At 44.2% G+C, this 26,577-nt stretch overlaps 1 protein-coding gene across 2 annotated transcripts in view; it reads right to left on the bottom strand.

Annotated features, from left to right (window-relative positions):
* Window positions 1–234: 234 nt before the first annotated feature.
* Window positions 235–26,577, bottom strand: part of RPN2 (ribophorin II) — a 60,909-nt gene continuing 34,566 nt past the window's right edge. The window contains exons 10-18 of one of the 2 annotated variants that reach the window (XM_039479794.2): window positions 18,564–18,655; window positions 16,869–16,983; window positions 13,843–14,037; window positions 12,573–12,659; window positions 10,539–10,634; window positions 8,250–8,325; window positions 5,311–5,440; window positions 3,408–3,455; window positions 235–560 (exon numbers count right to left, since the gene is read on the bottom strand). In XM_039479794.2, coding sequence (XP_039335728.2) covers window positions 548–560; window positions 3,408–3,455; window positions 5,311–5,440; window positions 8,250–8,325; window positions 10,539–10,634; window positions 12,573–12,659; window positions 13,843–14,037; window positions 16,869–16,983; window positions 18,564–18,655 — 852 coding nt within the window. In that variant the 3' untranslated portion in view covers window positions 235–547. The remainder of the gene's footprint in view (window positions 561–3,407; window positions 3,456–5,310; window positions 5,441–8,249; window positions 8,326–10,538; window positions 10,635–12,572; window positions 12,660–13,842; window positions 14,038–16,868; window positions 16,984–18,563; window positions 18,656–26,577) is intronic. The other variant, XM_039479795.2, reaches the window with a different exon arrangement.

Genomic DNA, 26,577 nt, shown 5'->3' with positions numbered 1-26,577 from the left:
TTCAGATACCAACAGGGCTCCTCTGCAGACAGCTGGTGCTCACTGCTGGAGAAGAAGAAAGGAATCTGGCCTTTCCAGGCAGTTCTCAGGTCTGTTAGGAAAGGGGCAAGAAGGACCAATGTATAAAGGCCTGGAGAAATACGCTGGCATCAACAGCATTTCCAAATCAGTTGTCATGTTACATACCCAAGGACCCCACCACCCAAAGTACTAGAGTAAGCTCTCAATCAGGCCTTTGTTCCTATTATCGTCCACTTTATTCCAAAACAATTACACATTTCAACTTTTCAGATGCAACATCTGGGTAGTTAGGAATATTCACAGCATCTCACACAGTGCCAAAGAAAGAGACTATCAGAGCTCACCAGGTATCTGCTCTGTGTTGGGGAAATTGAAAAACAACAAGCAAAAGTAAACTACAATCTTAACTTTTTCCTTTTAAATAGTGTTGTTTTTTTTTTTTTCCATTTTTCTTTTCATACTGTGAATTGTTCTTGACTCCTTTTCTTGACATTTGGTTTTCAGAATTTCCATCCTTCGTCTGGAGTTAATGTGCTGTTCTGAAAAAAAAAAATGGAGACAAACACAAAATTATTGACAGTTTCAGTTCACTGTTACAGTTCCTAACTGGTGACAACAGGGAGACCAAGGTACTCTCCCGAGACAAGATCCCATTTATAAGGGAATAATCATTTACCGATTCTATTTATGCCCCATCTAATTTTACAAAAGAATGTAACACTAGTTCATAATTAAGCTGATGACGACTTAAATACAAACAACAAAACAAACTCGATAATAACTAAGACAGTGGTATGTGACAACACATGGAGATGAGGTAATTCCAGGCACACCTCTCACAGTGCAAGGCCAAAAACAGAGTATAAATTTCAACTAGATAAACAGAGAGGAAAGTTTAAAAGAATGCTTGTCCTTAATCTCCCAGACTCCAGCTCTGCCAACCAACACGTGGCCCTTCTGTAGCCTGGAAGATGACATCCTGACCATTCATTACACAAACCTGCACATTCCTGCTGCGTAGCTGGGACCTTGCCAAGTCACACTTAGCCTCTAACCTAACACAGAAACATTCTCAAAAATGGGACTCAGCTCACAGAAAATGTTAACGGGGATAAAAACCTATCTCCTGTATTCTTCTTTGCCCCTTTGCTGCCTTTCCCTAGGCTCTAAGGAGGGATGGGAACCACAATGAATGAAAGGGACAATCTAGACACACTGTGCAGCTGAGGAGGTGACTGCTGTGAGTCACCGATTCTGGCAGGCGCCAGCAGGCAGAGGCAGGGCTGCCGATACACACACTATCCTTCAGTGGCAGCTCTTCCCAGGGGTGAGGACTAAGGTGATGATGACGGAGTCTTGCAGAATGGCAGACTCCAAACCCATTTATAAAGCAGTTACAAGAGACATGCACAGGCATGGGATTAATCTTGAGGGCTGGGTTGTGCACCCCTAATTCCTTGCCAATGTTCAGAGGTTCCTAGGTACACTAAAATGTGTACATTCAGAAATGTTCATGCAGAAAGGATAGCACAAGTATGAAATAAGAACAGCTGAAGGGTAGTGGCCCACAACCCTCGACTGTAGCTAGGAGCTTATGTCCCATATGTCTGCTCAAATCAATGTCTGCCCTCAGATCAACAGCACTTTGCTAACAGGGGTTTCCTTTCAAACACTAGGAAGTGCCAAATGTCCAAATAATCAAGGGACTTTCCTCTCCCTCAAGCAGTGATCTGGGGATAGCAGAGCGGAAACAGACTTTAAAAATCAAGAGGCCGAGCAAGGTTGCTCACGCCTATAATCCCAGCACTTTTGGAGGCCAAAGCAGGAGAACTGCTTGAGCCCAGGAGTTTGAGACCAGCTTGGGCAACATAGTAAGACCCCATCTCTCTCTCTTTCTTTTCTCATCTACTTGCAGAAGACCCCATCTCTATTTAAAAATTTTCTTTTTAATCGAGAAAAAAAAAAACCTGAGTTATTTAAAGAATTAAAGAACTCAACATTTAGCAGAAAAAACGAATTCTGAAAGCACATCTCAGACAGAGTGACTATAATTTATGATAAAACCAAATGGGCATAGCCAGGGAATGGGGGTGGGAGAAGGGACTGACTCTAAAGGGGAACTCTTTGGTGTGTGGCAATATCGATATCTCGACTGAGGTGGTGGTTACATGACTATATAGGTTTTTCAGGATTCAGAATTGTACACTAAAAAGGGTAAATTTTTCTGCAGATAAATTACAACTCAATTAAACCTGAAAAAAAGCCGAACCAAAACAAATGCAGTTCCCTTCTGTGTTGGGGACTAGGTGACCCAGCTTATGCTCACACATCCCTGGAAGGGCTCTAAATCCTATGCTTTTGTTGATCTCTACTATTTTCAGAGGATTAGAAATTAGATGGCTTTGTGGCTTTGGCAGGGAAAGCCATTTCCAAGGGAAAGGATAAAAGAGAGCATGACTTTAAAATTCAAATACCTCCCTCCCTTTGTTGATCTAGGGCAGGGGTCAGCAAACTGTGTCACTCAGGCCAAATCCAGCCCACCACCTGTCTTGGAGAATAAAGTTTTATTGGAACACAGCCACACCCATTTGTTTATACAGTCTATGCCTGCTTTCACATGATAGTGATGGAGTAGTTGGTGCCAAGAGACCATATGGCCAGTAAAGCCTAAAATACTATCTGGCTCTTTACAGAAAACTTTTGCCAGCCCCTGGTCTAGAGGAGCAGATCAATGAAGCATTTGACACTCCCTCTCCCTCCCTGCACTTCCCTCCCATCCTAGGACTGGTATGCAGAAGGAGCATGAGTGAGATTTCACTTCACATTTTAGTTTCATGGGGAACAGCCCTTTTAACATACCCTGAGTGCTAGGAACCTGGATTCTGATGATGGCTTTGATTTGTGGCCATCAGTCCCTTGTAATTTAGTCTCCCCAAACCACACTGTTTGGCTCAACTAGAGACTGGTGTTAAGAAAAGTCTAGAAACAGTGACAAGGTGTGCCAGGATTTGCCATGGGACCATCATTTAATGAATTTTGGATTTGTCTTGTCCTCATCTCAGCTCTCCTGGAAACAGAGAGAGGACTGTTTATAAATAAGTACACCATGGGATATAGGGAGAATGAAGTCTTATACAGTCAAAGCCAGGCCAAAGCTACTCACTGCAAAGTTATCCCATCATCTGGGCTAACTCAGGAAGCTTTTGCTCTGGTCCAGTCACAAGCTTATCTAGCAAGTTGCAAAACAGCTTAAGAATTCAGCTGTGGCTTAGGGAGGGGTAGGAGGAGCAAGTGGGCTGAAAGCTAGAAAGATAACTGACATGCATGAGGCGGGTAAGAAGGGGAAGGGACCCTGCTTCTGGGATGAGTCCACCCTTCATCTTTACCGTAGTGTCCTATATTTTGCCAATCTACTGCTCTGCTCTGCAGCGATCCTGCCAAAGGAAAGAGGGTTTGAGAATCAAGAAAGGACAGTGAGGAGAAATCAGCTGAGGAAAGAAATGACAAACACCCAACCAGAGCTTCCATTAGGACTCACAAGGAGGGCCACAGAAGAGTGGGCTTTAAGTTTTTGAATGGGACACGTGAGTAGAGGAGAGGAAAGAGTTACTGATCCTTCTGGGATTCTGATAAAAACCATGGTCTCTCTCCCCAGAAAATGCATACAACTTTAGGATTCCAAACTAGGAACTCCTGCTAAGAAGGATGTAAACCAAACAGTTTCTACCCAATTCTCATCTTGATTTTGTTCTTATTTTTCATTTATATATATATATATTTTTAGAGACTAGGTCTAACTATGTTGCCCAGGCTAACTCCTGAGCTCAAGCGATCCTCCCGCCTCAGCCTCCCAAAGTGCTCGGATTACAGGCATAGGCTACCATGCCCAGCAGATTTCATTCTTCTTGAGTGGGCAACTTCTAGAAAAGAGAGAACTTAGCAGAGCACAATCTTTTGGCTCCCTGGGGGCCCAGGCACCAAAGGGAACAGTGTTCTGTTTTGTAAAAACAACAAAGTCCCAGATCTTTCCCAGGTACAATACACAGCCACCAGGAAAAGGCTACTGCAGGGTGGAACAATGAACCAGCTGCCACTTCTGGTGCTAAGGGAAGCTCTGGTGGGTCCTGGATTCCTACAGGAAAGCCAAGGAACGTGCCTGTGCCGAGTCTCCACAGTGAAGTGCTTAGAAAGCTCACAATGGAGACTCCGGCGGAGATGAGACATCTTCTCCCACCCACTGATGGTCTCCCTGAAAAAGCCTCTCTCTGATCCTAGCAACCTAACTGGCAGCCATACTGAGGGTACACTATAGAGCAGGCATCCCCAAACTTTTTACACAGGGGGCCAGTTCACTGTCCCTCAGACCGTTGGAGGGCCGCCATATACTGTGCTCCTCTCACTGACCACCAATGAAAGAGGTGCCCCTTCCTGAAGTGCAGCGGGGGGGCTGGATAAATGGCTTCAGGGGGCCGCAGTTTGGGGATGCCTGCTATAGAGTTACATTCTTCCAGCAAACGTCCTGGATAGAAGAAAGCAGCACATCTGAAAATGATTTATTCCAAAGGTGAAAGCAATTCTGACCTTTTCTTATTGGCCTTTGCGTGCCTGAAATCACTCAGGTTCTAATAAAGTCAAATCAATGAGAAACACCTTTGTGACATTTAAATTTGCCTCCAATTCTGTTTTGAAAAGTCAAGCTGCCAGCAAGCTGCCCTCATGTCAAGGTCTGACCATCTGTGTGACTCTAAGGTTGTCTAGGTCCCAGGCAGGTGGCACAAGCTACTGAGGAGACACTCCTTGCTGGAAGCCTTGGAAAAACCTGCTGCAGCATCTGTGGGGAAGAACATAGACCCCGTGCTTTGGGGACAAGCTCCTGAGCTGTGGGGGGTTACAGAGGAGCAACTCTTGGGGACGTGTTGAGGGTAGGGGGTGCAGGGCAGGGCAGGATTCTCTGTGGCAGCAGAGAATTTTTGCACAGCTAACGAATTTATCTTCTGCCACATCTACTAATGCATTTTCATCTTCATAAAGCAATTCTTTTCCTCTATCACTCTATTGTACTAGGTCATAAATTACCAAATTACCATGGTTTTAATACATTCAAAGCTGATCACTAAGGCCCTTGTCTGACTTCAGAGTGCTTATGGCTTCTGTATTGGGCTAAGTTAAGGTGTCAGACTTGCCCCTAAGAACACAAACCATTTTGCCTCCTACGCTTCAAAGAACTAGGCCAGCAGAGTGGAGTATTTCTAACCCTTCTCTAGATCCCGGGCCCATGTCCAGCCTTACCTCTTAACTGCCTGGTGGGCCAGCATCCGATTGCCAGCCAGAAACGTCACACTACCCAAGATGGCCAGGTACTTCAAGGTCTGGAACATGTTGAGCTGAGTCCAGTAGACGTACATGAGCCCCAGCATAGCTGCAAGCAGAGGTGCCATGACATCCAATTAAGCGAAAACTAATGATTCGCTGGGGTTGAGGAGAGTTAGGGGCAGCAACTGCTGGATCGTGAAAAGGTCTGTAGTCCTAGGCCAGCCTGTTTCGTTCCTTTGCTCTGATGCCAAAATGTAGCTGACTCAATATACTTGCCTCTCAGCTGTGGCCACCAAGAAATCCAGGGGTGGCCAGGTGCAGTGGCTGACGCCTGTAACCCCAGCATTTGGGGAGGCTGAGGTAGGAGAACTGCTTGGGCTAAGGAGTTTAAGACCACCTAGGCAACACAGCGAGACCTCCTGTCTACTAAAATTTTAAAAATTAGTCAGGTGTAATGGCCCATGTCTATAGTCCCAGCTATTTATGAGGCTGAGGTGGGAAAATCACTGTAGCCCAGGGCGTCAAGGATGCAGTGGGCTTGATCACGCCACTGTACTTCAGCCTGGGTGACAGAGTGATACCTTGTCTCAAAAAAAAAAAGAAAAAAGAAAACCATACACACATGAAAACCCAGGGGTAACAACTGAACTCAGTGACCTGTGCTTTGTTCCTGCTTACATCTATTTCTCTGCTTTTGTTTAAAACTTCTATCATGTTGAGTTAGGATTCAAGGCCGGGCGTGGTGGCTCAAGCCTGTAATCCCAGCACTTTGGGAGGCCGAGGCGGGTGGATCATGAGGTCAAGAGATCGAGACCATCCTGGTCAACATGGTGAAACCCCGTCTCTACTAAAAATACAAAAAATCAGCTGGGTGTGGTGGTGCGTGCCTGTAATCCCAGCTACTCAGGAGGCTGAGGCAGGAGAATTGCCTGAACCCAGGAGGCGGAGGTTGCAGTGAGCCGAGATCGCGCCATTGCACTCCAGTCTGGGTAACAAGAGCGAAACTCTGTCTCAAAAAAAAAAAAGAGGATTCATTTCATTTTTCAAATTCTTAACAAAAATACACAGGATATAAATAGGCCAGGCACGGGGGCTCACACCTGTAATCCCAACACTTTGTGAGGCCAAGGTAGGTGGATCACCTGAGGTCAGGAGTTCGAGATCAGCGTGGCCAACATGGTGAAATCCCGTCTCTACTAAAAATACAAAATTAGCCGGGTATGGTGCGCATGCCTAGTCCCAGCTACTCAGAAGGCTGAGGTGGGAAAATTGCTTGAACCTAGGAGGCAGGAGCAGAAGCTGCAGTGAGCCAAGACAGTACCACTGCACTCCAGTCTAGGCAAGACAGAGCAAGACTCCGTCTCAAACAAACAAAAAACTACAGAATAAAAATAAATAATTTTCTTTTTTATGAGAAAAAAAACCCAAAACCTGTAAGGATAATTTGCCACTGTGACCAGAAAGGGAGCAAGGAGGACCCAGGGAGAAGGCTGAGGGAAAAGGGCTCACAGCTGGGAACAAAGAGCCCTGGGGTCTGGTCCAGGCTCTGCCCTCACCAGCCACTTAACTTCTCTGAGCCCAAATTCTCCCACCTTGTCAAAAGGGATCCTAATTCCTGCCCCAGTCAGCCTCATCAGGGTTATGATGAGAATCAAATGAGAAAACACTCCCGAAAAGCACTCTGGCAGGAAAAGCTATGGCTCTCATCAAACCTTTATTCAGGTTTTATTCTCAGTCTGACCCCAGAGGGCTATCATTCAAATCCAGTAACTGAGCTAGAGAGAAAGGTCATCCTGTCAGTTTTGCCCAGACAGATGACGGATAAACTACAGTAGGGCTCTTAACCATTTTTGAGGTCACGGACCACTGCACCATAATAATCTGATCAAAGTCACAACTCTCTTTCCCTAGAAAAACATAGACATTTGCCTAGAATTTCAAGGGATCCATCTATGCACCCCTACAGAATCTGTTTACTATGGGCACACAGAGAGTGACTCCTGAAAGAGGCAAATAATTTTTAAAATATTAAGGTCAGGCCAGGCATGGTAGCTCACACCTATAATCCTAGCACTCTGGGAGGGCAAAGGTGGGAAGACTGCTTGAGCCCAGGAGTTCAAGACCAGGTCTGGCAATACAGAAAGACCCCGTCTCTTCAAAAAATACAAGTATTAGCCGAGCATGGTAGCACATGCCTGGAGTCCCAACTACCCTGGAGGCTGAGGTGGGAGAATCACCTGAGCCTGGAAGATCGAGGCTGCAGTGAGCCATGACTGCATCACTGCACTCCAGCCTGGGTGACAGGGCAAGACCCTGTCTCAAAAAAAAAAAACAAGAAATATTAAATTCGAAGTGAAATGCAAGGTATCCCTGACCCAATAGCATCAAAAGCCTCAGAAATGCTTAAGTGATTTGTGAATTTACTGTCTCGTTATGTTTAGGCTGTTGAGGTCCTAAAGTCTCCAGAGAACAATGCGGGACAGCATGTTTGAGTGTAGAAAGGACTGTTTTCTATTACTGCACAGATAGAACTGCCAGCAAATGTGAAGATCGATATGGTGGAGAAAGATAACCTTTGGAAACTGCATCAATGCTCTTTATCCAGGAAGATGGCTCAGTGTAAAGACACGATAAGTGAGTAATCTCTGGAAAAGAACAGGGTTATTAACTGAGGGTAAATGGTCTGCCAACAGTAGAGCAGTACAACGGAAGCCCAATATAAAGACTGTTCTACGTGACGGACCAAACAGGTTTATCATCATATTAATTGTCCTGAAAGGCCAGGAGGAAGAGGGAAATGTTATGCTATTAAGTCATTATAGTTAATAGGCTGTGGGTCTACTTAACTGGGCTTTAGCGTGGGCAAGCTAAATGTCAGAGGAGGTTAAATGGAATTAGCAGCCTGGGGCACTTACCAGCATGTCCCAGGTGAAATATAATCGTGCTAGGAGCGAAAGTGAAGTTGGAGACATTGGCACCAATCCGGATCCACTGAATGATGGGGAGAAATAAATTAAAAAGGCATTAGAACTTCAAAGGGAGGCAACACATGCCACGCCAATGCTAATCCAATCAACAGCCTCGGGGCTTAAAAGTTCATGCATCCTAGAAGGACAGGAAATTCTTTCAAGTGACAACCACCTTCTTATAAGCCCTCGGGAAAACCTGTTCCCTTTTTCTTTAGAAAGGCATGCAGCACCTGCTCTCAAATGGGCTCCTGTAACTCAAACCTGAACATCATTTTTAATGGTGACAAAAAACAGGTGAGACCATGAAGCTGAAAGGTCAGAGACTGCATTTATAAGGTAACTGACACCCCCACTAAGTTCTCTAAGACTTGGTGAGATAAACCTGCTGGCAGCTGGCAGCATTCATGCTCTTGCTGGGGGTTCCATGTCTTTTGAAATTCTCATCACTCAAATATAAGAGCAGGTGCCCATACCCTAGGTCTGATTTCTGAAAACCTGTAGCAAGGCCACTAGATTTAGATTAAACAGTTATTCTTTTATTAAAATCAACAAATTAATTAGGAACACAGGCAACTTTCCAAAAGATCTAATGATTTTCTCAAAATTCTGAGCTTTGATATGCATTCATGATTGTTTACAATTTTAAAAAAGAAACAGAAAAACACAATTGGCTAAAAAAAAAATTTCAAATGGTACTGAAAAGGAGAAGAGGTAAAAGTTGCTTCCTCTACATTCTCCAGAATGTCCTCTCCTCAGAGATGACCAACACTAACACACAGCGCCTTTTAAAACTTTTAAATTTTGCCGGGCGCGGTGGCTCAAGCCTGTAATCCCAGCACTTTGGGAGGCCGAGACGGGTGGATCACAAGGTCAAGAGATCGAGACCATCCTGGTCAACATGGTGAAACCCCGTCTCTACTAAAAATACAAAAAATTAGCTGGGCATGGTGGCACATGCCTGTAATCCCAGCTACTCAGGAGGCTGAGGCAGGAGAATTGCCTGAACCCAGGAGGCGGAGGTTGCGATGAGCCAAGATCGCGCCATTGCACTCCAGCCTGGGTAACAAGAGCAAAACTCCGTCTCAAAAAAAAAAAAACTTTTAAATTTTGTTTTGAGACAGGGTCTTACTCTGTCACCCAGGTTAGAGTGCAGGGCTCACTGCGGCCTCAATTTCCCGGGCTCAAGAGATCTTCCCACCTCAGCCCCTCAAGCAGCCGGGACTACAAGCGCACGTCACCAATTTATTTTTTCTAATTTTCTAATTTTAATAGAGAGAGGGTCTCGCTATGTGCCCCGGCTGATCTCAAACACCTGAGCTCAAGCGATCCTCCCGCCTTGGCCTCACAAAATGGTGGGATTACAGGCATGAGCCACCGCACCCAGCCACCTTTTAAAACTTTACAGAGGATCTACTAAACACACTACCCTACCCCTTGCCTTCTTCACTCAGTAACATGTCTTGCCAATCTTGACCTATCAGTATATACATCTACCCATTCTTTGAAAAGCTGCATATTATTCCATCATATGAACTTTAGGTTGTTTCCGGTTTTCTGCCCTAAGCAGTGCTGAAATGCACAGCTTCTGTGCTGTTTTTTTTTTCTTTTTGAGACGGAGTTTCAATCTTGTTACCCAGGCTGGAGTGCAATGGCGCGATCTCGGCTCACCGCAACCTCCACCTCCTGGGTTCAGGCAATTCTCCTGCCTCAGCCTCCTGAGTAGCTTGGATTACAGGCATATGCCACCATGCCCAGCTACTTTTTTGTATTTTTAGTAGAGACGGGGTTTCACCATGTTGACCAGGATGGTCTCGATCTCTTGACCTTGTGATCCACCCGCCTCGGCCTCCCAAAGTGCTGGGATTACAGGCTTGCGCCACCGCGCCCGGCCCCCCTGTGCTGTTTTTTATAGCTATCAGCATCGGGCCTCGCTCTGTTCACACTAGATCTCATCTGAACCCTCCTACGGCATCCCAGTCCATCCACTTTTGTTATTCTTAGTGTCTGTTAGGTACCTTCTCATGTCCACTCGTTAATGGGGCAGTTTATTTGGCCGCTCCTTCACAGTGGGAACTTTTGGTCATTCTAAAACGTCTTGACCATCAGTTCAGGTCACAGCTGCTGGACCCCTCCAGAGCTTTGCTGAGGCCAGACAACACAGCCTCCTTTGGAAGGGCTGCATCTGCCGGGTCTGGCGCCAGACACACACTGCCCATGCTAATTATGGCCACTCACCAGAGCAAAGAGCAGGAGCAACGGCGAGAGAATCAGGGCAGTGAATGTATTGGACACCACGGTGGGGGGCCTCTTCTCAGGCTCACGAAACAGGTGCTGCCGAAAGACACACCAAGAAAACTTCAGAATGTGCCCTTCCCAGCCAGGGCAGCCATGTATACCAGGGACCAAAGCATCAACACCAGTTGTAAAGAGGATATGCCACCCAGAGGCTAAAACCTCTTGGCAGCAGTGGCTGCGTGGCCTTTTGCCTCTTCTCAATCCTGGCTTCTGATGCCAGAGGTCTCCTTCCACAGACACTGCATCAGCCCCAGCTCACTGCTTAGCCAAAAACCCTTTCTTCCCCTAAAGACTCACTGCCATTTAGAGGCCAAAGAATGCAATCCATCAAGTGGCATTTGGCTAGTGCCAAAGAGGGTGCCCAGGTATATGGATAGCTTGAGTGACAGGACTGAGGCAGGACTGCAGACTCGCAATGTTTCTGGGTTCCTGTGGTGGCCCTGGGATATGCTGCTGCCCCCACTTAATTGGCTAATGGTAGCAATGCCATCCTGTTTTAAAAGGTAACAGAGCTGCACTACGAACCTTTCCAACCATAAATCATCCCTCTCTCCCTGAGCCATGGCTCTAAAGAAGCCCTAAACAAACTTCCCGCTCTGATTTTTTTTTTTTTTTTAAAGAGACAGGACCTCATTCTGTCACCCAGGCTGAAAGGCAGTGACACCATCACAGTCTACTGTAACCTCAAATTCCTGGGCTCAAAAGATCCTCCCGCCTCAGCCTCCTGAGTAGTTGGGACTACAGGTGTGCACCAACACACCCAGCTTAATTTTTAAATTCTTTGTAGAAAAGGAGTCTCGCTAGGTCTTGAACTCTTGACTTCAAATGATCCTCCCTCCTTGACCTTGCAAAGTGGGATTACAGGCGTGAGTCATCGTGCCTGGCCCAACTGTGATTTCCAGAGTTAAACCAGAAGGCTGGACAAGCATGCTGATGATATTTCTTGGTTTTCTGTCTTTCTCCTGAGCAATTCTACATGAATTCTCTTTGCGAAGCTCATCTAGATAGTGTGGCCTAGCAGAAGCAGCAATGGTGTGGGCGTCTGGAAACCTCTGTTTAGGCCCAAACTGGTATGTATGGCTGTGCGACCAGGTGGCAAGTTGCGTTCACTCTTTACCTCAGTTACCAGCTGGAAAATTGAGGGTGGGGAGGGCCATGACTACCCTGCTCGGCTTGTAAAGATACTCTGAAGACCAAATGAAATAGGGCATTTGATTATGCCTTGTAAACTGTAACTCATTATGCAAACAGCACTTTTTAAAAAAGGTTTTTCCTCCAACATATCAACTCGTGCCTGTCTTTTCTGCTTGCCAATGCCCAGCCTCCCCAGCTCCATGAGGAGGCAGCCCCACTCGGGCCTCCTGTTCCTAAATTTTCACCTCTGCTCTTCTTTGCTGCCACTGCCATTAAAGGATTTCTAACACTGCAGCAGCTGCTGCCACCTACTTTACCCTACAAATCAGCCAGCGCTCTTCGTCATCACGATTACACCCGCCAGTGAGCTGCATTTTACATTCTTAAATAATGCTGTACCAACATGAAGATGAGTTTTAAAAACAAGGCTTGCTTATCCAAGGACTTGCCTGAGGAAGTAGAGACAGCCCTGTTCTCCCAGGTGAGTTTTCCCACCCGTCACCCCATCAGCCCTGATGTATGCAGCAGCAGGGAGAATAAACCCTAAAACCACCTGCACTCATGGCTAACAAGCTGTGGTCTGAGGGTTGAACTTGCTGCATGTCAGGAAAACCAGACTCAGGTTCTGATTTCATCGCCAACTGTCTTCTTTCTGTGGGTTAGTCACTGGACTCTTTAAACCTGTTTGCTCAGTTTAAGGATGGGGCTGGCATTTACAGAGTGTGAGGATCAAACTATAAAATATCACGAAAACAAGCTAAAGGGAGCAGAGCCACAGTCCAGGGCTTTGCTGCCCTCTCTTCTCCCCCGTGTTTAGTGGATAAGCCCTTTGGGATATACCTGAATTTCCTGTTTTGGAGTGAAAAGGTTCTGGGACAAGACAGTTGAGGGAGCTTCTTCCTCAGGGAACTTGATGACCACATCAGCCTAGAAAAATAAGGACAGTCTTTAAAGGCACAGGGGCAGAGAAGTGGGCGAAACTCAATAGATAATATTCTCCGACTCATGTCTAAGACCATAACTGAAAAAAACTCCAGAAAGTCCAATCACTTCTGATACATTCGTTGACAAACTGAGGCAGTAAAAATTTCAAGAACAAAACAAGTATTTGTTGAAAATGCTTTTTAGAGCAAGACTTCTAATTTTCTACTGGTTTAGTAGCCCCATAAGTCTGCTTAATACAAAAATCCCAGCAGGTACACAGGCTGTTAAAGTTGCAATCAGAAACTGCTTGGTGTCCATGGAAGCACAATTTAGTCATATTTTTAAAACGAGAGAAAGAAATGAGTACGCACTCTCATACAAAAACAGCCCGAAGTCCAAGGGAAGAAAAGAAGCCTGGAATACCCCAAGTGAGTCAATCACCATTCAAAGCCTGCAATTTGGCCTCTGCTACCCTTCCAAGCTCATCACCACCTGCTTTTGACAGGATTCAGGTGCTCTGGCTCCCACTGCACTGTAAGCACCTTGAGCTTTTCTGCAGGCTGTTCCTCAACAATCGCCCCACAGCTCCAGATCTGATAAACCCTTGCCATTCTTCAACCCCTGCTCTAATGCCCTGTCTTGCAAGACGTGTACTCTCATCACACCAATACAAAGTGGGGCATGAAGGGAAGCATTATGTAAATGACAACATGGTACACAAATGTTGGTTATTAGTTAATTAGCATTTTGCACATCGTACAAATCACTTTTTTACATCATCCTGAATTGTTACCAGAATTCAGATCTCATTGCTCCCATGAGCTATGCTGTCTCTCTAAGGCCAGGGCCTTAACTTTCACATCTATGTAACCCCCATAGTGCCTTGCTGTAGTATGAAAACCACCTTCCTGTATAACGTTTATAGAAATTCACAGATACAAGCACTCACAGGTTTATCCTTCCTTCATTCACTTAAAATTTTTAAGCACCTACCATGCTGCCAAGCCACATGCACGACCCCAGGACTATCTATGGAGACTTCACACAGTGCCTCATCTCCCAAGCTTATTTATCGCACTTAGGAGGTACAGGCAAGGCGAAGGTGAAGAGCCCCATGCCCCTGAAAAGGAGCCACCAGTGCCTGGAGCACAGCCACTCTCACCTGGGGGTGCATTCAGGCACATACCACATTCCAGAGGATTGGGTTCTTCAAAGTGGCATCTCCAATGATTAGGTAGAGAGTGTAGGTGCCAGAGGCAGAATCAAATTCAATCTTTCTTTCAGAGGTATCCAATTCAAACTTGTACACGTTCTTGTTGTCTGGCTCGGCAACAAACACCACTTCCTGGCCAGTCTTTTGGTTATGGAGTCGGACAAACGTCTAGATGGAAGAATAATACAACCTTTAAATCTGGTAACTTCAAAACTCCCCCTGGGCCCAACACTGAATCCACCAGGCAGCAGAGTTAGCTCTCTGCCACAGCGAGAGCTCTGGGATCTGCCAGACCTGCCCAAGAGAGTAGACAGAGTAGCCACGCCACCCTAGTTCCTAGCTCAGAGGTAACTGCTGGTACAAGGAAGGAAATTTAACTTATTGATCCAGCCAATTCTCGTCTAGTTGGAGGCTGAATGCCCAGTTTGTGGATGATTTAAGCCCCTTGCTATTGCTCAAGTTTCTTTTCCCTGCCAGCCTTTTGGTCACTTTGCTGCCCAATCAACTGCTTCACCAGAGGGTGAAAAGAAGGGAAATGAGGTGGAACTGCAAGAGGCCCATTTTCAATTTCCTAGTGCCTCCAGCTAAAGATTTAGTAAAGGAGCCTTGGGTACTGATAGCAAGGCAGAGTTCTAATCAAGCAGAGCAGCCAGTGTCATGGAGACAGCCTCGGCTTGGAAGACAGACAGATTTGCTTCCACTACTTATTAGCCGAGCAAGTTACTTAACCTACTTATGCTTTGATTTCTTCAACTTGAAGGCAGAAAAACTAACTTTCTGATGTGGCATATCTGTGTGAAGATTTGCAATACGGTATACAAAGCATTACTGCAGGGCATGGTATTTACTAGCTAGTCAACAAACAGTAGTTAATAGCAATATGATAGTACTGAGTCTAATCACTTTATCCCCCCAAATGGCACAAGAAACAAAGGTGTCTATATATTAGAACTGGAGCAAAACTTTATATCCACCCAGAGCTTTTCTTTTTTTTTTTTGAGACAGAGTTTCACTCTCGTTGGCCAGGCTACAGTGCAATGACACAATCTTGGCTCACCACCTCCAGGGTTTAAGCAATTCTCCTGCCTTAGCCTCTCAAGTAGCTGGGATTATAGGCATGCGCCACCATGCCTGGCTAATTCTGCATTTTTAGTAGAGACGGGGGTTTCTCTGTGTTGGTCAGGCTGGTCTCAATCTCCTGACCTCAGGTGATCCGTCCCTCAGCCTCCCAAACTGCTGGGATTATAGGCGTGAACCACTGCACTCGGCTCAGGTGTTTCAAAATAAAGAATTCAACAAGGCAGGTAGGTTTACAGATCCAATTTACAGATCATAAAGCACAAGCATTAAATGAGCTGGCATGGTGACAGAGCCAGCACTGCATCTACAGAAAACATACATCTCATTTGTTACTCTATACCTGAACAACAATGAACAATCACCAAAGCATTTAGGGAAAGGGGCCCAGAGATATGAAGCACCCCAACTATAGCAATTACTCTTGGATAGGAATGGAATCTGGGAGTCCAGATGCCAGATCTCCTTTCTATCAGAGTCAAGTGCAGGCAGCTGCCACGTTCATCCCCAAAATGCCATCTTCACCTGGAAGGTCTCTAAGCCATGATTCTAAAACAGAATCTTGCAGGAGACAAGTATTCAGTTGAAGTCACATTTCCCCACTAACTCTCCCTGTTCTAACCCTAATCCTACTAATTTAGTCTTCTAATTTCTTCTCTTCCTTCCATTAAGCTATTAGGTTGGCAAATGTCATTCTGGGAAGAAGCTGGGGAATGCTAAGAGATAGATGTACTCAAAGGTCAGTTATCCTTGGCTAAGGGCCCTAACCAAGCTGTCTGGAGTTTGGGAGTAGGGAAGAGAGAGGAGCAGGGGACTCCTGGGACCGTAGCCCTAGAGGAGCATGCTCCTGGGGCACAAGTGCAACAACAGCTGCAGCTGCAGGAAATAGAAAGCAAGAAGGTTCCCAAGGAAATCCATTTGCCTCTGAGGTCTGTCCTGAAGCTGCCTCAAGGCAACTAGCCTGCCGGTTCTTGCTAAAGCATTGGTACAGGGTACCCTATACCAAACTAGGTCCCACATTCCTGTCTTTCAGCATTCAAAGTATTTATGTGAATCTTCCTTCACATAACACTAAAGGCAGGTTATTCTCAATCAAGGGGGGTGACAGGCAGTGTGGGAGTGGGGGCGTCTGAGTGGACACGGGCCATATGACGTTCTCCCTTTCTTCCTCCCTTCCTCCCTGTACAAATAAATGAGGGCTCACCATATTGCCCAGGCTGGTCTCCAACTCCTGGGCTCAAGTAATCCTTCCACCTCAGCCTCCACAGTGTTGGGATTACGGGTGTGAGCCACCATGCCTGGCCAGTATATTCCTTTTAATCAGAAAGAAAAAGCCTCAGGTGGGGTGAGGTGGCTCATGCCTATAATCCCAGCACTTTGGGAGGATGAGGCAGGCAGATCACCTGGGCGCAGGAGACGGAGACCAGCCTGGCCAACATGGTGAAACCCTGTCTCTACTAAAAATACAAAAATTAGCCAGATGTGGTGACGCATGCCTGCAGTCCCAGCTACTTGGGAGGCTGAGGCACAATACTTGCTTGAACCCGGGAGATGGAGGTTGCACTGAGCCGAGATCATGCCACTGCACTCCAGCCTGGGTGACGGAGAGAGACTCCATCTCAAAAAACAAAAAGAAAGAAAGAAAGAAAAAGCCTTAATTCAGTGTGACTCTGCCTTAAATACCTCTTTTCAATACCAGCTAATTTTTAAAAAAAGAAATGTGTATTCCAGGTGAAGGATTACAATCGATAGAACGGTGAGAGTGTCACGTGAGAGAACCTGATGCACTGTCAGGGTTCAGTCAAGATCTGAAAGCAGGAATCTGAAATTCTCTCTAGTCCTTATTACAGACCACACTGTAAACTCTAGTGAGCATTCGTATTTCATTCAGGTTAAGAGAACTGTCTGGGCATCTTCCTGACCTGATGAGGAGTGAGTTCAGCACCAGTGTTCACATCTACCAGCTGGAAGAACAAGGCGAAGTTCTGGTGGCTGTCTGCAATGAATGTGCCCTTGGCTTTGGCTGGGTAGGTCACCCTAAAAGAAACATTATACAGTCAGTCTTCGGAGAGGATCAGTACATCTCTGAGAACAGGCAAAAAATACATACTTCATTTCACTCCCTAATCCTCCCTCTCTCGAAGTAACACTCCTGCTGTGGACAGACAGATGTGGACAACTGGCTGCAGCCTGGGGGCACACTGGACTGATAAAGCCTGGACTGAGAAGAGTGCAGAATAAACTTTCAGCAGGATCTGGGGAAATGCTTTGTGCAGACACTTGTACCTCTGGCCTTCACTCCAAGGACCTAAGGCTCTCAACTCCACCAAGTCAGGCACCAGTGGAGCTCACATGTGGCCTCTGCAGGCACACAGGAGCTGGCAGAACCGCAAGGAGAAATAATCACAAGATTGATGCCAGCAGCACACACGAGCAGGGTCGAGACAGGGGGTAGGAGATACAAAGGAAAGAAGGGTACATCCAGCTTTTTCTTTTTCTAATGTCTTATTTTTTTCCTGGACGCTGTTTCAATTTATTTTTCTGTGCTGAAACTGGGCTTCATTTTGGGAAAAGTCATTTTCCCACAAGGCAGACTTGATGAAGAAAACTCACAGCTATCTCCTGGGACTTTAGGGTAAGATGGCAGGGGACAAACCAGTCAAATGTTTATAGAGCTCAAACCTGGCTTTATTTTATACTTACATTTTATACTTACTGGTAAGACCAACTCTTCATCTGTGCAGAGAATTAAATGGCAAAGCACTTGCACAAACATTACTTCAGTGGATTCTCAAACAGTGCTCTTATCTGCAATATCACTACAAAAATAGCCAAGCCAGAGACACAAAGGCCAACTCTCCATGATTTAAAAGGAGCAGCTGCTTGGCTTCCAGTCTCTGGCTAACATCCCATCTTCAAAAAGACCACAGCTATCCTAGTTGAGTAAAGTTGGGGCCTGGACTATACCCAGATATCTAGATTCTCCCTGCACCAATAAGGATCTGGGGGAGGGCTGACGAGCAGACTTCTTAGGGCATTCTGGCCCAACTCTGATCAACTGTTAGTGTCTACTTAGAAGATTATATTTAAAAAGATTCTAAGGCTGTGTCTGAGTTTGGCGGGAGCAAATGCTATGACTTACTAGTAATGCCTCCATGGACTTGGGAAGGGAATGACAGCCCTAGCGCTGGGTATCTGCCATCTCAATTATCCACCATGGACCAGAAAGAGTTGCCCATCAGGTCACTAAAAGCAAATTCAGGACTGTGACTATGAGATTGCCCCAGAATGTAAATTAATATCTTGCTTCCTTCATCGAGAAGGTCTTGTTATTTTAAAAATTGTCATCTGAACTAAATAATGTGCTAGTGACATAGCTGACTGACTCAGACTAACATCCTGAGGTAAGCGCCTTATCTCGTTGTGGACTGGTAATGAACAGTTTGTGCATGGACTAAACACTGTATAGACAACTTCCAAATCCGCTTAGATGCCTCGCAGAATCCCTGGTGCAGGACCTACACCAGAGAACTATAGCCTCTTTAATTTGGGGTGCAAGCCGGATGGCTGCTGACAAGAACTGATGCCTGGAGGGGCTCAGGTGACATATCACCTACCGGGTAGTTTTGGGTGCAATGCTCTGATCCTTATCCACAGTGGAAAGATCAACATTTGTGATGCCAACTTCAGTGGAGATCTTGACTCTGAGCTAGAGGAAAATAGAGAAGACAGTTGCCAGGTCAACTGGTGGGTGTACAGGAATGCACATGCAGATATCAAGTTTTCTCTTCTTTAAGGTGAGTAAAGGCATGAAAAAAATCCTAGGACAAGAGTCATCAAGGATGATAGTAACACTGACCCAGCCCAGTTATATTTCCAACCTTTCCCATTCGGAGGCCTGTCTTTTTCTGACTTTGGATGGATTGGTATGTATTAAAAAAAAAAAAAATAGAAGAAGAAAAAGGAAAAGAAAAAAAGTAAATCTTTTCATGTGTCCTTTAAAATAAATAAGGTACCTTTCATTCAAATCAGTAAGAATTCAGTTCTAATGAGAGCTAGGATTTACTGAGTGCTTACCACGTGAAAGGCACTGGCTTTGTAAAGTCTATCTCATTTAATCCTCATAATTCTGTAAGGTACTGCTTTTCAGATAAGGAAATAAAAGATGAGAGAGATTAAGCTGCTTGCTCAAAATCAGACCTCGAGGAAGTAATCAGGCCAGTTTCGAGCTCAGGCACTGTGACTCAGAATCCACACATTTCATCTCCTTGTTAGACAGCCAGTGTAGTTACCTGTACTGTTCTCCAAGTACTTCTTATTCTCCTTCTGGGCATGTGGTAGAATTCTACTTCCCTGCCCCCATGGAGCCAGGTGTGGCCACGACTTGCTTTGGCCAGTGAAATGTGGGAAGAAGTGAAGCACGTCACTTCCAGGTGGAAGCTTTAAGAATCAGCTCACGAGGCCGGGTGTGATGGTTCACACCTGTAATTCCAACACTTTGGGAGGCCAAGGCTGGTAGATCACGAGGCCAGGAGTTCAAGACCAGCCTGGCCAACATGGTGAAACCCCGTCTCTACTAAAAACACAAAAATTAGCTGGGCTTGGTGGCGCATGCCTGTAATCACAGCTACTTGGGAGGTTGAGGCAGGAGAATTGTTTGAACCAGGACCCGGGAGGCAGAGGTTGTAGTGATCTGAGATCGTGCCACTGCACTCCAGCCTGGGCTACAGATCAAGACTCCATCTCCAAAAAAAAAAAAAATACCAGTGTGTGAGTCTCTCCTCTCTTTTCCTGACATGCACACAATATCCAGAGGCTTGCTCCTTCAGCCAGGGGTCCTGGAGCAAAGACGGGCAAAAAAATAAACCTTTGCTGTTTTAACCCACTAAGATTAGCAGTGTTATAAGCACAAACCAATCCATTGTTGACTCCTACAGTGTTTGAATTTTATATGTCCCTTATAAACATCTTCACTAAGAGAGGCTAATGCCAGTAAATAAGAAATTTTAAAATTAGATTAAAATCAATGTAAATATCCCAAAGAGACAGAAAACATGTTAAATTTCTGAATTAAAATTCGAGTTTGAATGTGCAAATTATGCAAACCCAAGGCACTTTCACGTGCAAACAGATCTACAAGCCTTCCAAATATTTGATAGGTTTAAATGCAACACTTAAGGAAATCCTTGCCAAATCCACTGGTTTATAGTCTAAGTCAGGATCAAGGAATAGAGATAAAGGGCTGGGTAAATAATTGAAGGATAACTTTGGCGGTTTCCTAAAATGTCAATATTGAGGTGTGACAACCTCAAATCAAGGCCAAAGAAGAAAAATTAAAAAGCGATAAAAATATCTATCAAGTAATTCTAATAGTCTTCTTTCCTGCTTCCATAATAACTATTTTATGACAACAGCCTCAATTATGTTGAATAGTGGTGTTCTGTTTTGCTTAAAAAAATATATATATATTTTTATAAATTTATATTTATAAATATATACTTATATATATATAAATTTTTATAAATAATATAAATTTATATAAATATAAATATATTTATATAAATATAAATATATTTATACATAAATATAAATTTTTTATAAAATTATATTTATAAATATATAAGTATATTTATATATATAAAGATTTATTACCAGAAGCTATAAGGATATTACCATCTACTTTTGAATACATAGCCACCTATTAGCAGGATTACATTGAGCAGGATTGCCTGTCACTGAGTCTAAGCAACTAGGTGAATTATGGCAGTGGAGGAGGAAGGAAGATGGTCCATCAGGTTGAACAGACACCCTCAAGGAGGAGCTAGGAATCTCTACTTCGGCTCTATGGGTTCTCTGCTGAGTTAACTGCATTACAAGTCATACAGGACTCAGAACCAGAGCAAGCTTTCCTGCATAAAGCACAACCCGACAGGCACTGACATCATTTCCACTGGAGGACAAACCGGAATGGAAAGTTCAGGCAAAGAAGTAGCCAAAGAGCTTTGATCAGACACCCGCTGAGAACACTTTCCCTGTAGTATGTGGAGCACCTAGGTGCAGGCAATATACAGAGATGGCAAAAATCCTTCCTCTCCCATATACAAACCGTAATTATAATAAACCAGGTTGCTGCTTTAATGCAGGGATGTACAAAGTGCTACGGAAACACAGGAGAAGGAACTGTGACCCAAGTCTGCCCATGGGTGCCTCCAACTAGGGAAACATTCCATACATAGCAAGAAGAATAAGGAGGCCTGATGGTCTTAGCAGCCCTCCAATTTTGGGAGGGGTAGGAGGATTAGCAGTATTCCATGCTATAAAAATAATTGGTCTTCGTAGTTAACTATTCTGCAATCTTCATCAACATTAACTAGATAATTCCCTGGTTATTTCTGTAACTCATTCTCTTAAGAACTCATTCATTTAATTTGTAAATGTGATCTTCCTACTGAAATATCCATAAACAGGAGACTAGCTGAACAAACAATGCTATGTGCATATTATTGATTACTATTAATTAGTAAGGATTAAAAAGAACAATTAAAAGAGAACAAAAAAGAGCAATTAAAAAGAACAAACTCGGCCAGGCATGGTGGCTTGTGCCTGTAATGCCAGAAACTTTGGGAGGCCGAAGCAGGCGGATCATTTGAGGTCAGCAGTTCAAGACCCACCAATATGGTGAAACCCTGTCTCTACTAAAAACACAAAAAAATCAGCCAAGTGTGGTGGCACGTGCCTGTAGTCCCAGCTACTCGGGAGGCTGAGGCAGGAAAATGGCTTGAACTGGGAGGCAGGAGTTGCAGTGAGCTGAGATCATGCCACTGCACTCTAGCCTGGGTGACAGGGCAAGACTCCGCCTTTAAAAAAAAAAAAATTGTGTAAGGTCTTCAATGTCTCTTAATGATAGTGATAAGGAAGCCATCAGCTTTTAGGTTTTCACTTAGAATCCTGACTCTAAACTCTCAGCACTAACTTGGCCACCAAGGCCTGCTAATCAGGATCCAGCTTCGTGTTTGTCCTAAAGACATCCTGAGCATCTCCAGACAATGCAAACACATGGAGTGAGCAAAGGGCAAGCCGCAGTGAACTTGCATCATTTTTGGTTTGCTCTCAGCCCTAATTTTAAAAGGCTTCCTAAGTTACAGCTTTCTTTGTTGCATAGAAACACTGTAGGGCTGTTCCTAAACAGGGAACAGTTTAAAACAAATCCTTCAGCTCCTAAAATCTCACTATAAATGGGTCTCTGGAAACATTCAAAAGAAAAGCATTTTTATGCTACTCTTTTAAAGCAAATTTAGAAATAAAAATCATAACTTTTTCCAAAGTCTTCTTTCAAAGAGTTCCGTGTAGGATCCCTGCTGATTACCTGCTTCTTCCTTCTAACCAACACTGTAGGATTCGTTTTTATAATAGGAAAGGGACTTATTTCTCCACTTTAAGTGCAGCTAAGCCTGCTCTTTACACTGGATCATGCTATTCCTTTCTTTGCCTGCACCACATGCCATATACATCTCAAAAAATGTTTTAACACCAGGAAATGTAGTCTTTCTGCTGGGAGTAATAACACCCCTGTTTAGCTTATTACTGTCAAAAATGATGGTGCATTAGGGGCAATTAATGCTAATGAAAGCTTCCAAAACCCAAGCTTCCCTTGACAGCCAGTCCAATGTCAATGAGGGCTATTACAGGACTTCCACAGCAAACCACCCTTAATGCACTCTGACCAATGTCGAGCATCTCTTGGGAGGGCAAACAGGACCCAATGACCCGCTCTGAGCCTCTAAGTGTGACTATTACTGAAATTACAAAGAAAAATTGCATCTATGGCAAAGGTCAGAGCTGACTCTCTCTCCCCCACTCTCTCCTTGCCTCTCCCTTTCTCTCTCTTACACACACACAAACACACCCATGTGCACACATACACACACAGACACAGACACACACACACACACACACACACACACACAGAGTTCTAATGTAATAAGGAGGGAGAGAGAAGATTTTGTAATGCTTACTCCATCACCAGGAAGGAAAAGGACAGCAAATGGCCTCAATGGGGGCTTATTATCATTGCATGAACAACAGCTATTAGCCATTTCTGCTATTTTGTACTTAGATAATTTTTCCAACAATCACAGAAACACTTGGACAAACACCAGATGTGATGTTACAAAAAGCCAAGCTGTTACAGTAATCAAGACAGCATGGTATCAGCATAAGGACAAAAATGCAGATTAATGAAACAGAATTATGAGTCCAGAAATCAACCCTTACATTTATGGTCAAGTGATTTCTACAAGGATGTGTCAAGGCAATTCATCAGGGAAAGAACAAACTTTTCAACAAATGGTTCTAGGACAACTGCAAAAGAAGACTGGACCCCTATGTCACACCATACATAAAATCTGACTCAAAATGAATCAGAAACCTCAGGGTAAGAGCCAAAAGTATAAAATTCTTTTAAGAAAAGTAGTAAATCTTCATAACTTCGGATTAGGCAATGGTTTCTTAGACATGACACCTAAGACACAAACAACAATAACAATTTTTTTTTTTTCTTTTTTTTTTTGAGACATAGTCTCCCTCTATAGCCAGGCTTGAGTGCAGTGGTGTGATTCCGGCTCACTGCAACTTTCGTTTTCCGGTTTCAAGCAATTCTCCTGCCTCAGCCTCCCAAGTAGCTAGGACTACAGGCATGCACCACCACGCCCGGCTAATTTTTTTTACTTTTAGTAGAGATGGGGTTTCACCACGTTGGCCAGGATGGTCTCGATCTCTTGACCTCGTGATCCGCCCGCCTTGGCCTCCCAAAGTGCTGGGATTACAGGCGTGAGCCACCGCGCCCGGCAACAAAAAATTTTAAAACAACTTCATCAAAATTAAAATGTTTTGTAAAAGACATCATGAAAGTTAAATTACAACCTCAGACTGTGAGAAAATATTTGCAAATCATGTATCTAATAAGGAAACTCGAGCCAGAGACACTCTTACAACTCAGTAATACAAGAAAGATAAATAAAAGGAAATAAGGTGTACAGAGTGTGCAAGGAAGAAAAAAAGACCAAAAACATTTTTTTCAATGGATGATACATTTGAATTGACATTTTTCCAAGAAACCAATAAGCACATCAAGACATACTCAACATTATTACTCATCAGAGAAATGCAAATCAAAATCATAATGAGATACCACTTTATACCCACTATGATGGCTAGAAACAAAAAGTCAGATAATAAGTGTTGGTGAGGATACAGTAACACTGGAACCCTCATACATTGCTGGTAGAAATGTAAAATGGTGTAGCTGCTTTGAAAACTTATTAATTTCTCAAAAAATGAAACACAGAGTCACCATATGACCCAGGAATTCTATTCCTAAGCATATACCTCGAATAACTGAAAACAAGTGTTCAAACAAAAAGTTATATACAAATGTTCACAGCAGCATTACTCATAAGCACCAAAAAGGAAAAATACCTCAAATGTCATCACCTGATGAGTAAGTAAACAAAATGTGATATATCCATACAATGGAATATTATTTTGCCATAAAAAGAAATAAAGTACTAAGACATGCTACAACATGGATGAACCTTAAAAATAGTATGTTAAGAGAAAAAACAAAAAAGCTAGTCACAAAAGGTAACATACAGTATGACTCCATTTATACAAAATGTCCCAAACAGGTAAACCATAGAGACAAAAAGTAGAAAGTAGGAGAGAATGGGGAGTGACTGCTAAAAGATACAGCATTGCTTCCCAGGGTGATAAAAATATTCTGGAATGGCCTTGCAGCAAGGATTGCACAAGTCTGTGAATATACTAAAGACACTGGATTGCATAGTTTTGTTTCGTTTTTTTGAGACAAGGTGTCAGCCAGCAACAGCCCGGGCTAGAGTGCAGTGGTATGATCACAGTTCACTGCAGCCTCAAACTTCCAGGCTCAAGAAATCCTCTTGCCTCAGCCTCTCAAGTAGCTGGGACTACAGGTACACACCACCATACCCAGCTAATTTATTGTTAAATTTTTGGTAGAGACGGGATCTCCCTGTGTTGCCCAAGCTGGTCTCTAAGTGCTGGGCTCAAGTGATCCTCCTATCTAGGCCTCCCAAAGTGCTGGGATTACAAGCCTGGTGGCTCATGCCCAGCCTGAACTTTTAATTGGTAAATTTTATGGTATGAGAATTATACCTCAATAAAACTGTTATTAAATCAATAAATAAAAGCTAAGTCTCAGCTGGGCACAGTGCCTCAAGCCTGTAATCCCAGCACTTTGGGAGGCCAAGATAGGCATATCAACTGAGATTAGGAGTTCAAGACCAGCCTGGCCAACACGGTGAAACCCCATCTCTACTAAAAATACAAAACAACAACAAACAAACAAACAAAAAAAACTTAGCCTGGCATGGTGGGGCACATGCCTGTAATCCAGCTACTCAAGAGGCTGAGGCAGGAGAATCACTTGAACCCGGGAGGCAGAGGTTGCAGTGAGCCAAGATCATGCCACTGCACTCCAGCCTGGGCAACAGAGCAAGACTTCGTCTCAAAAAAAAAAAAAAAAGCAAAAAAAAAAGCAAAGTCTCACCCCTTTTCTTCCTCTAAGTGGTGTTAGATGGCAACCAAGCACTGAAAAAATAAGATTTAGTCTCCACCCATAGGCATTCTCAGCCCAGTGAAAAAAATCAATGCAGATGGTGGTTCACGCCTGTAATCCTAGCACTTTGGGAGGCAAAAGTGACAGATCAGCCTGGGCAACATGGCAAAACCGGTCTCTAGAAAAAAATACAAAAAATTAGCTGGGCATGGTGGTGCATGCCTGTAGTCCCAGCTACCTGGAAGGCTGAGGTAGGAGGATCACCTGAGCCTAGGAGGTCAAGGCTGTAGTGAGCTGTGATTGTGCCACTGCACTCCAGCCTGAGTGATAGAATAGAGACCCTGTCTCAAAAAATAAAAAAAAGAAAAGGAAAGCAATGCATATAAACAAACAATCGTAATATAATGCAGTAAGTATAATCTTATCGACAGGGTGTAAAATACTACAGCAACAAAAATGGACTTCAAATAGACTGAAGACCTAAATATAAGGAGGAAAACAACTTTAAAAAGTGTTCAGAAAACACTGGAGGGCCAGGTGCAGTGGCTCATGCCTGTAATCCCAACATTTTGGGAGGCCGAGGTGTGTGGGACATTTGAGGCAGAGAGTTGGAGACCAGCTTGGCCAACATGGCAAAACCCTGTCTCTACTAAAAATGCAAAAATTAGCTAGGAGTGGTGGCATGCACCTGTAGTCCCAGCTGCTTGGGAGGCTGAGGCATGACAATTGCCTGAACCAGGGAGGCAGAGGTTGCAGTGAGCCAAGATTATGCCATTATACACCAGCCTGAGTGACAGAGGGAGACTCTGTCTCAAAAATAATAATAATAATAATAATAAATAACAAGAGGCCAGGCATAATGGCTCACACCTGTAATACCAGCACTTTGAGAGGCGAAGGCAGGCAGATCACCTGAGGTCAGGAGTTCAAGACCAGCCTGACCAACACAGAGAAACTTGTCTCTACTAAAAATACAAAATCAGTCCGGTGTGGTGGCGCATGCCTGTAATCCCAGCTACTCTGGAGGCTGAGGCAGG

Source organism: Saimiri boliviensis, chromosome 9 (genome assembly GCF_048565385.1).
Source record: "Saimiri boliviensis isolate mSaiBol1 chromosome 9, mSaiBol1.pri, whole genome shotgun sequence".
In the NCBI taxonomy this organism is placed as follows: Eukaryota; Metazoa; Chordata; class Mammalia; order Primates; family Cebidae; genus Saimiri; species Saimiri boliviensis.
The sequence above is the reverse complement of the archived record's forward strand: the minus strand, read 5'-3'. Positions and strand labels throughout refer to the sequence as shown.